Source organism: Salvelinus sp. IW2-2015, unplaced genomic scaffold (assembly GCF_002910315.2).
Source record: "Salvelinus sp. IW2-2015 unplaced genomic scaffold, ASM291031v2 Un_scaffold1360, whole genome shotgun sequence".
Taxonomy (NCBI): Eukaryota; Metazoa; Chordata; class Actinopteri; order Salmoniformes; family Salmonidae; genus Salvelinus; species Salvelinus sp. IW2-2015.
Window position 1 is genome coordinate 36317 of NW_019942859.1, and position 10881 is coordinate 47197.

Below are 10881 nucleotides of genomic sequence, written 5' to 3' on the forward strand. Positions count from 1 at the left end.
TGTGTTTTAAATTCARTGTTCGACGYCGGGAGCTTACAGATAGTTGTGTCTGGGGTACAGAGAMGAGGTAGTCATTKAAAAATMGTGATTTGTTAAGCAAACCTTTACTCCTGAACTTATTTAGGCGTTGCCATAACAACGGGGTTGAATACTTATCAACTCAAAACATGTAATCTTTTCATTCATTTTTTAAAATTAATTTGTAAACATTTCTAAAAACCCGAATTTGAGGTATTGTGTGTAGGCCAGTGACACAATCTTAATTTTAATCCGTTTTTAAATTCAGGCTGTAACACGACAACATGTGGAAGCCGTRCAAGTAGTGTGAATACAATCTGAAGGCTCTGTAGGTGTTGGTCTCACGTTGTGAATTACTCCTGTGAGTCATATTATTGTAAGTCCCATAGAAATAATAGGAGCAGAATGGACAAAGGCCCAATGAAGACCCTGTGTTTTTTTTGTGTATGTTTGTAACTTGTTCCTGGTGCAGTTTAACCAGTTGGAACAGTCAACCCTGCTAATCTGCCTCACCTGGCAAACCCAGAGCAAATTATCAAATTATTTCAGAGAGTTGATGTAGTATTTGAARCCAGGTCTGATCGTGAGATGTAATGTAGTGTTTCTCGCCTGTGTGTTTCTCTCTCAGCGCCACAGAGGAATTTTGAGATCGCCTTCAAGATGTTTGACCTGAACGGAGACGGAGAGGTGGACCTGGAGGAGTTTGAACAGGTCAACAAACAACTATAGCAAACACCATCATACAGCCCTCATAAGCAGCTGTCTTTTGGCCTTACAGTCAATACTACGGCCATTACGGTCAATACTACGGTCAATACTACGGCCAATACTACGGCCATTACGGTCAATACTACGGTCAATACTACGGTCGACGCCACGGCCATTACGGTCAATACTACGGTCGACGCCACGGCCATTACGGTCAATACTACGGTCAATACTACGGCCATTACAGTCAATACTACGGCCATTACGGTCAATACTACGGTCAATATTACAGTCGACGCCACGGCCATTACGGCCGACGCCACGGCGCTAAGAGGCGTCAATAGAACAGGACTCCAGACCTGGATCACATGACGTTATTAGCTCACACACAGCAGGCCTACAACGTTTTTGTTAGGGATAATCCCCGAGGGGCCGTGGAGTCCTGTACCATGAGTTTATTAGAAAATAGCTAGTACCCTTTCGACCAACCAGAATGATCTACTCAGCCAAGCTGTGAAACGCACACACCTGACTGACTGACTGACTGACTGACTGACTGACTGACTGACTGACTGACTGACTGACTGCCTGAAACCCCTGTATTGTGTTCAATATACTGTCATATTGCTTCTCTTCTCCTAGGGGACATAGATAAATGGTTTGAGACTGCAGGCTGTATCAGTAGCCATACCATCTGGTAGGGGCTGTTATATATTTATAACAGAAGAAGAGAAGCTATATATATACACTGCTCAAAAAATAAAGGGAGACACTTAAACAACAACAATGTTAACTCCGCAAGTCAATCCAACACTTCTGTGAAAATCAAACTGTCCACTTAGAGAAGCACACTCGATTGAACAAATACATTTCACCATGCTGTGCTGCAAAGGAATAGACCAAAAAGGTGGAAATTATAGGGCAATTAGCAAGACAACCCCCAAAAGAGAAGTGATTCTGCAGGTGAGATGACACACAGACAACACTTCTCATGATTCCTATGCTTCCGTGCTGATGTTTTGGTCACTTTGTGAATGCTGGCGGTGCTCTCACTCCTCTAGTAGGTAGCATAGAGACGGAGTCTACAACCACCAGCAAGTGCGCATCCAGGTAGTGCAGTTCATCCAGGATGGCACACTCAATGCGAGCTGTGGTAAAAAAGGTTTGCTGTGTCTGTCAGCGTAGTGTCCAGAAGCATGGAGCCTACCAGGAGACAGGCCGAGTACATCAGGAGACGTGGAGAGGCCGTAGGAGGGCAACAACCTAGCAGCAGGACCGCTACCCTCCGCCTTTGTGCAAGGAGGTGCACTGCCAGAGCCCTGCAAAATGACCTCCAGCAGGCCACAAATGTGCATGTGTCAGCATATGGTCTCACAAGGGGTCTGAGGTCTCCATCTCGGTACTAATGGCAGTCAGGCTACCTCTGGCGAGCACATGGAGGGCTGTGCGGCCCACAAAGAAATGCCACCCCACACCCATGACTGACCCATCGCCAAAACCGGTCATGCTGGAGGATGTTGCAGGCAGCAGAACATTCTCCACGGCGTCTCCAGACTCTGTCCGTCTGTCCACATGTGCTCATGTGCTCAGTGTGAACCTGCTATCATCTGTGAAGAGCACAGGGCGCCAGTGGCGATTTGGCCAAATCTTGGTGTTCTCTGGCAAATGCCAAACGTCCTGCACGGTGTTGGGCTGTAAGCACAACCCCCACCTGTGGACGTCGGCCCTCATACCACCCTCATGGAGTCTGTTTCTGACCGTTTGAGCAGACACATGCACATTTGTGGCACTGCTGGAGGCGCTGGCAGTGCACCTCCTTGCACAAAGGCGGAGGTAGCGGTCCTGCTGCTGGGTTGTTGCCCTCCTACGGCCTCCTCCACGTCTCTGATGTACTGGCCTGTCTCCTGGTAGCGCCTCCATGCTCTGGACACTACGCGTGACAGACACAGCAAACCTTTTTACCACAGCTCGGCATTGATGTGCCATCCTGGATGAGGCTGCACTACTGAGCCACTTGTGTGGGTTGTAGACTCCGTCTCATGCTACCACTAGAGTGAGAGCACCGCCAGCATTCAAAGTGACCAAACATCAGCCAGGAAGCATAGGAACTGAGAAGTGGTCTGGGGTCACCACCTGCAGAATCACTCCTTTTTTGGGGGTGTCTTGCTAATTGCCTATAATTTCCACCTTTTGTCTATTCCATTTGCACAACAGCATGTGAAATGTATTGTCAATCAGTGTTGCTTCTAAGTGGACAGTTTGATTTCACAGAAGTGTGATTGACTTGGAGTTACATTGTGTTGTTTAAGTGTTCCCTTTATTTTTTTGAGAGTGTAATATACTACACACAGTGGCTGCATAACAAATCGCACCCTGTCCCTAATAAAGAGCACTACTCCCCATGGGGTGTGGTCTAAAGTAGTGCACTATATAGGGAATAGGGCCCTGGTCTATAGTAGTGCACTACAAAGGGCCCTGGTCTAATGTATGGCACTACAAAAGGGAATAGGGCTCTGGTCTAATGTAGTGCACTATAAAGGGAATAGGGCTCTGGTCTAAAGTAGTGCACTAAAAAGGGAATAGGGCTCTGGTCTAAAGTAGTGCATATATAGGGAATAGGACCCTAGTCTATAGTAGTGCACTATATAGGGCTCTGTCTATAGTAGTGCACTATAAAAGGGAATAGGGCTCTGTCTAAAGTAGTGCACTATAAAAGGGAATAGGGCTCTGGTCTAATGTAGTGCACTATAAAGGAATAGGCTCTGGTCTAAAGGAGTGCACTATAAGGGAATAGGGTCCTGGTCTAATGTAGTGCACTATAAAGGGAATAGGGCTCTGGTCTAATGTAGTGCACTATAAAGGGAATAGGGCTCTGTCTAATGTAGTGCACTATAAAGGGAATAGGGCTCTGGTCTAATGTAGTGCACTATAAAAGGGAATAGGGCTCTGGCTAATGTAGTGCACTATAAAGGAATAGGCTCTGGTCTAATGTAGTGCACTATAAAGGGAATAGGGCTCTGGTCTAATGTAGTGTACTATAAAAGGGATGGGGTGTCATTCAGGACAACAGAGAGGTGTAATACCATAGTGTCTCCCTCTGATTAATTTCACATTACACTCTCAGAAAGAGCAGATGATTTTATTTTTCCTGCGTAGAGTTCATTTCTTTGTATGTCCAACTGTGAAAAGATAATTGGTTCAGGCCCATAATGGAATCCTTTGCACGACACACTGTGCTCTCGCTATGAAGCTACATTATGTTGCTAAGAGTATGTTTGGTTCATGTGGGATTGATTTCAATATAATACAATACATTATTTGGTTTAATTACGTTTTTGATTGGATCAAAGGATCAGCCAGTGGCATTCACAGATTAAATGATTAAGTTTAGTAATGGTTTTAATTGGTCCATATCAAGACGTATCTGTTCCCTCAGGTCTCAGACAGTATGGGCATGTGTCATCGGGACCGTTCCACTGCTGACAACACTGTAGTATAATGTCCCCCCCCCATCTCTCCTCCTCCCCCATCTCTCCCCTCCCCTCTCTCTCTCCTCCCCTCTCTCTCTCCTCCCTCTCTCTCTCCTCCCCTCTCTCTCTCCTCCCCTCTCTCTCCTCCCCTCCTCTCTCCTCCCCTCTCTCTCTCCTCCCCTCTGTCTCTCTATTTCCTCCCCTCTGTCTCTCTCTCCCCTCCTCTCTCTCTCCTCCCCTCCTCTCTCTCTCTCCTCCCTCCTCTCTTCTCTCCTCTCAGTTTAAGGGCTTTATGGGAAACATATGTTAACTTTGCCAAGCAAGTGAAGTAGATAATAAACAATAAAACCTCTCTCTCTCCTCAGGTCCAGAGTATCATCAGGTCTCAGACCAGTATGGGATGCGTCATCGAGACCGGTCCACTACGGGTAACACCCTGAAGACTGGCGGCTGCAGCTCCGCTCTCACCACATACTTCTTCGGTCAGTCAACCAACACCAGTCAGTCAGTCACGGTCAGTCAACCAGTCAGTCAACCAGTCGGTCGTCAGTCAGTCGGTCAGTCAGTCAACGGTCAGTCAGTCAACCAGTCAGTCGGTCAACCAGTCAGTCAGTCAACCGGTAAGTCAGACCGTCAGTCGTCGTCAGTCAGTCAACCGTCAGTCAGTCAACCGGTCAGTCGGTCAGTCAGTCAACGGTCAGTCAGTCAACGGTCAGTCGTCAGTTAGTCAACCAGTCAGTCAGTCAGTCAACGCGGTCAGTCAGTCAACCAGTCAGTCGTCAGTCGGTAGTCAGTCAACCGGTCAGTCAACCAGTCAGTCGGTCAGTCAACCGGTCAGTCGGTCAGTCAGCGGTCAGTCAGCCGGTCAGTCAGCCCGGTCAGTCAGCCGGTCAGTCAACCAGTCAGTCGGTCAGTCAACCGGTCAGTCGGTCAGTCAACCAGTCAGTCGGTCAGTCAACCAGTCGGTCGGTCAGTCAGTCGTCATTCAACCAGTCGGTCGGCGTCAGTCAACCAGTCGGTCAGTCAATCAGTCGGTCGTCAGTCGGTCGGTCGGTCGGTCAGTCGGTCAGTCAGTCGGTCAGTCAACACCAGTCGGTCGGTCGGTCAGTCAACGCAGTGGTCAGTCGGTCGGTCAACCAGTCGTGGTTCGGTCGGTCGCAGTCGGTCAGTCAGTCGGTCAGTCAACCAGTTCGGTCGGTCGTGTCAGTCAACCAGTCGGTCGGCGTCGGTCAGTCACCAGTCGGTCAGTCGGTCGGTCAACCAGTCAGTCGGTCGGTTCGGTCGGTCGTCAGTCGTCAGTCAACCAGTCGGTCGGTCGTAGTCAACCGTCGGGGTCGGTCAGTCAACCAGCGTCGGTCGTAGTCAACCGAGTCGGTCGGTCGTCAGTCAACCAGTCAGTCGGTGCGTCGTCGTCGGTCGTCGGTAGTCGTCAGTCGTCGTCAACCAGTCAGTCGGTCGGTCGTCGGTCAGTCAACAGTCGGTCGGTCGGTCAGTCAACCAGTCGGTCGTCGGGTCAGTCGTCAGGTCGGTCGGTAACCAGTCAGTCGGTCGGTCAGTTCGGTCAGTCGGTCGGTCAGTCACCAGTCAGTCGGTCAGTCAACCAGTCAGTCGGTCAGTCAACCAGTCAGTCGGTCAGTCAACCAGTCAGTCCGGTCAGTCAACGGCAGTCAGTCGGTCAGTCAACCAGTCAGTCGGTCAATTAATCAGTCCAGTCAGTCAGTCAATTAATCAGTCAGCACTTCACAGAAACAAATGTAAGGAAAACAATAAATAATAGCCTTAAATAAAATAAAAAACAGAGGTAATAAACTGAAAGATGAAATAAATAAGATAAATAAAACAAAAGGGATTCCTTTTAAAAAATGTCCACCATTTCTTCTCTCTTTAGGCGCCGACCTGAAGGGCAAACTGACCATCGGCCACTTCCTGGAGTTCCAGAGAGAGCTACAACATGATGTCCTTAAACTAGAGGTAGGGGGGGAGGGGCAGAAACAGGAAGCTAGGAAGGAGGAGAGATTGAAGGCAGAGTGGTAAGAGAGGATTAACAGACAGAAGGAAGGACTGAGACAGGGAGTAATGGACATGGAAGTATGGAGAGAAGGGGGAGGGAGAGAGGGACGTGTGTGTGGGGGGGGTATATCTGGGCATGTGTGAATTGATGAGGCATCCGTGAGGGTCAGTCCTTGGAGGAGGCTGTCTGAGCCTTTGTTCCTTCATTCTCACAGTGACTGTCCCCTATCCCATCTATACCTCTACCCTACATACCTGCTCTTGGCTCCACAGCACAGCTGAGAAGCTGCAACACAAAGACAGTGTTCTTTTGTCAAACTGCCAGTACAGTGCAGTCTGTATAAAGTGATCACATCAGTGCAGGACAATTTGTTCATCACTGTAAACGGTTAATTACTTCCTATTTAAACCACAGTCCCTGTAATGATGTTGTGGTCTGGAGTTGGCCTCCTTGTATATTAGTCTCTCGGCGTTCTATCCGTGGAGTTGGAATACTGGAGATATGATCATTGTGACACAGCAGTGTTCTAACATGGATAATTGTTCTTCTTTGTTTAGTCCTCCTCCTCCTCTCTCTCTCGTTCTCTTTCTGAGAGGTGGTAATCGCTGAGCCAGAAGCCGTTCCTAGGTTCATTCATCCACTTTAGAAACCCTCTCTCTCTCGTTTCTTTTCTGTCTTGTTCCTTTTCTCTCTTGTTTCTTTTCTCTCTCGTTCCTTTTCTCTCTTGTTCTCTTTCTTTCCTTCTTCCAATTTAGTTTGCTTTATTGGCATGACGTAACAATGTCCATATTGCCAAAGCTTACGTTGGATATTTACAATATGAAAATAATAAGAATCAAAATTGTCAACGTGACAACAGTAACAACAATAACCAAGGGTCAAAATAACCATACATTCAACAATAACAATAAGCATACAGTAGAGGACATGTGCAGGTTGATTGGTCTGTCAGACACTGTCCCTCAACTTATGGCAGGCAGCAATGTAGTGCGCTGCCAAGCCACAGCTCTCTGCGTCCTCCCCCAACAGGACGGGTAGCCTACTCTCATCAGAGGTCTTTGAAACCTTGGTTTCAAATTTGGGGAAATGACTCTCTAATTTCTCTCGTTCTTTCTCTCTCTCTCTCGTTCTCCTAAATATACTGCGTAGCAGCAGGTGCAGTGAAACTGGAACACAGTAGGACGAGAATGTATTTTCTCTGCTCTGTTGCAAGGCGCCATTCGGGAGCCATGTTGTTGCMTAGCTCTACTCCATGTATTTCAATCATGTGCTTGTCATTAGTCCTTGCCAATGACAAGTATACCCATAACATGATGCAGACACAACCATGCTTGAAAATGTGTTTTTGGCCATCTATTGGTGCGTTGCTACCAATAGGTGCCCTTATTTTGCGAGTCATTGGAAAACCTCCTTGGTCTTTGTGGTTGAATATGTGTTTGAAATTCAATGCTTGACTGAGGGACCTTACAGATAATTGTATGTGTGGGGTACAGAGATGAGGTGCAGAAACCTTGTTTAACAGAAACCTTGTTTAACTAGGCAAGTCAGTATAGAACAAATTCTTATTTACAATGGCCTACACCGGCCAAACCCAGACCACGCTGGGCCAATTGTGCACCGCCCTATMGGACTCCCGGTTGTGATGCAGCCTGGAATCGAACCAGGGTCTGTAGTGACGCCTCAAGCACTGAGATGCAGTGCCTTAGACCYCTGCGGCATTCGGGAGCCATGTTGTTGTCTTACTCCCCTGTGTGTGAGTCATATTATTGTGTTAAAAAAGCAGAATGGACAAAGGCCCAATAAGGTGTTTGTACGTGTGCCTGGTGCAGTGGAACCAATGGAACAGTCAAGGGGTGTGAATACTTACTGAAGGCACTGTGTGTGTGTGTGTAACATAAAGGACCGCTGCTTAGTGCTTATTAATGCAGAAATAAATGGACTTTAATGACTGTTACCCAGTCAGATCCTGACCTTTTCATAATGCTCCACAGACTGAACCAGGACTGACCCCGGATCAGCACTTAGAGCCACTTCTCCCTCTCTGCTGATGTCAATAGGTTCCTCATCACCATCTTCTACATTCTGACTAGAATGTATGACATCACAATACCCCACAATGACATCACAATACCCCATAATGACAAAGCGAGAACAGGTTTTTAGACATTTCTGCGACTGTATTACAAATTAAAAACAAAAATACATGATTTACATTAGTGTTCAGACCCTTTGCTATGAGACTCTAAATTGAGCTCAGGTGCATCCTGTTTCTATTGATCATCCTTGAGATGTTTCTACAACTTGATTGGAGTCCACCTGTGGTAAATGTAATTGATTGGACATGATTTGGAAAGGCACACAGCTGTCTATTTAAGGTCCCGCAGTTGACAGTGAATGTCAAAGCAAAAACCAAGCCATGAGGTTGAAGGAATTGTCTGTAGAGCTTCGAGACAGGATTGTGTCGATGCACAGTACCAAAACATTTTTGAAGCATAGAAGATCTCCAAGAACACAGTGGCCTCCATCATTCTTAAATGGAAGAAGTTTGGAACCTCCAAGACTCTTCCTAGAGCTGGCCGCCCGGCCAAACTGAGCAATCGGGGGAGAAGGGCCTTTGTCAGGGAGGTGACCAAGAACACGATGCTCACTCTGACAGAGCTCCAGAGTTCCCCTGGGGGAAGGGAGAACCTTCCAGAAGGACACCCATCTTTGCAGCACTCCACCAATCAGGCCTTTATGTTAGAGTGGCCAGATGGAAGCCACTCCTCAGTAAAAGGCACATGACAGCCCACTTGGAGTTTGCCGAAAGGCACCTAAAGACTCTCGTACCATGAGAAACAAGATTTAGTTCTTTGGCCTGAATGCCAAGGGTCACGTCTGGAGGAAACCTGCCATCCCTACAGTGAAGCATGGTGGTGGCAGCACCCCTACAGTGAAGCATGGTGGTGGCAGCACCCCTACAGTGAAGCATGGTGGTGGCAGAATCATGCTTCACTGTAGGGATGGTGCCAGGCTTTTGGAACCTAAAGTATTGTGTCAAATTTACCTATACACTATATATACAAAAGTATGTGGACACCCCTTCAAATTAGTGGATTCGGCTATTTTAGCAACACCCATTGCTGACAAGTGTATACAGTTGAGCACACAGCCATGCAATCTCCATAGACAAACATTGGCAGTAGAATGGCCCGTACTGAAGAGCACAGTGACTTTCACATGATGCCACCTTTCCAGCAAGTCAGTTGGGCCCTGCTAGAGCTGCCCCGGTCAACTGTAAGTGCTGTTATTGTGAAGTGGAAACGTCTAGGAGCAACAACGGCTCAGTCGAAGTGGTAGGCCACACAAGCTCACAGAACGGGACCACCGAATGCTGAAGCGAGTCTGTCCTCGGTTGCAACACTCACTACTGAGTTCCAAACTCCCCCTGGAAGCAACGTCAGCACGATAACTTTTAGTTGGGAGCTTCATGAAATGTGTTTTCATGGCCGAGCAGCCGCACACAAGCCTAAGATCACCATGCGCGATGCCAAGCGTCGGCAGAAGTGGTGTAAAGCTCGCCGCCATTGGACTCTGAAGCAGTGGAAACGCGTTCTCTGGAGTGATGAATCATGTTTCATCATCTGGCAGTCAGACGAACGAATCTGGGTTTGGCGGATGCATGGAGAACGCTACCCGTCCCAAGGCATAGGCCAACTGTAAAGTTTGGTGGAGGAGGAATAATGGTCTGGGGCTGTTTTTCATGGTTCAGGCCCCTTAGTTCCAGTGAAGGGAAATCTTAACACTGCAGCGTGCTGAAACAGTGATATTGACATTCTAGACGATTCTGTGCTTCTAACTTTGTGGCAACAGTTTGGGGAAGGCCCTTTCCTGTTTCAGCATGACAATGTCCCCGTGCACAAAGCGAGGTCCATACAGAAATGGCTTGTCGAGATCGTTGTGGAAGAACTTGACTGGCCTGCACAGAGCCATGACCTCAACCCCATCGAACACCTTTGGGATGAATTGGAACACCGACTGTGAGCCAGGCCTAATCGCCCAACATCAGTGCCCGACCTCACTAATGCTCTTGTGGCTGAATGGAAGCAAGTCCCTGCAGCAATGTTCCAACATCTAGTGGAAAGCCTTCCCAGAAGAGTGGAGGCTGTTATAGCAGCAAAGGGGGGGACCAACTCCATATTAATGGTTATAGAAGGAGATGTTGGACAAGCAGGTGTCCATATACTTTTGGTCATTTAGTGTATGTGTGTTAACGTATTCAAAAGTGTAGTATTTGGTCCCATATTCCTGCATCAAGCATCACTACTTATAATGGAAAATAATAGTAACTCGTCTCTCCTCCTCTTTCTCCCTCTTCACCCATCTCTCCCTCACCTTTCTCCCCCTCTCTATTTCTCTCCCTCTCTCCAGTTTATGCGTAACGACCCTGTGGATGGGTGTATAACAGAGAGACAGTTTGGAGGCATGCTGCTGTCCTACAGCGGAGTCCAGTCACGTAAACTCAAACAGATGCAGAAGGGACTCAAGAAGATGTTCAAAGATGCTCAGGTACAGAGACAGACTGACGGGTAATACATCACAGTGAAGGGGTAGCACAGTCCTCTCTCTCTCTGTCACTCTCTCTGTCATCTGTCACCTGTGTCTCGCTCTCTCTCTGTGTCTCGCTCTCTCTCT

The 10881-nt window shown here is 47.7% G+C and overlaps 1 protein-coding gene across 1 annotated transcript in view; it reads left to right on the top strand.

Annotated features, from left to right (window-relative positions):
* Positions 1-617: 617 nt before the first annotated feature.
* Positions 618-10881, top strand: part of micu1 (mitochondrial calcium uptake 1) — a gene marked incomplete at its 5' end in the record, with an annotated part of 14497 nt that continues 4233 nt past the window's right edge. Inside the window, 5 exon segments of the mRNA XM_024137983.2 lie at positions 618-729; positions 4562-4589; positions 4592-4678; positions 6085-6167; positions 10618-10755. Of these exon segments, the coding sequence (XP_023993751.2) occupies positions 618-729; positions 4562-4589; positions 4592-4678; positions 6085-6167; positions 10618-10755 (448 nt within the window).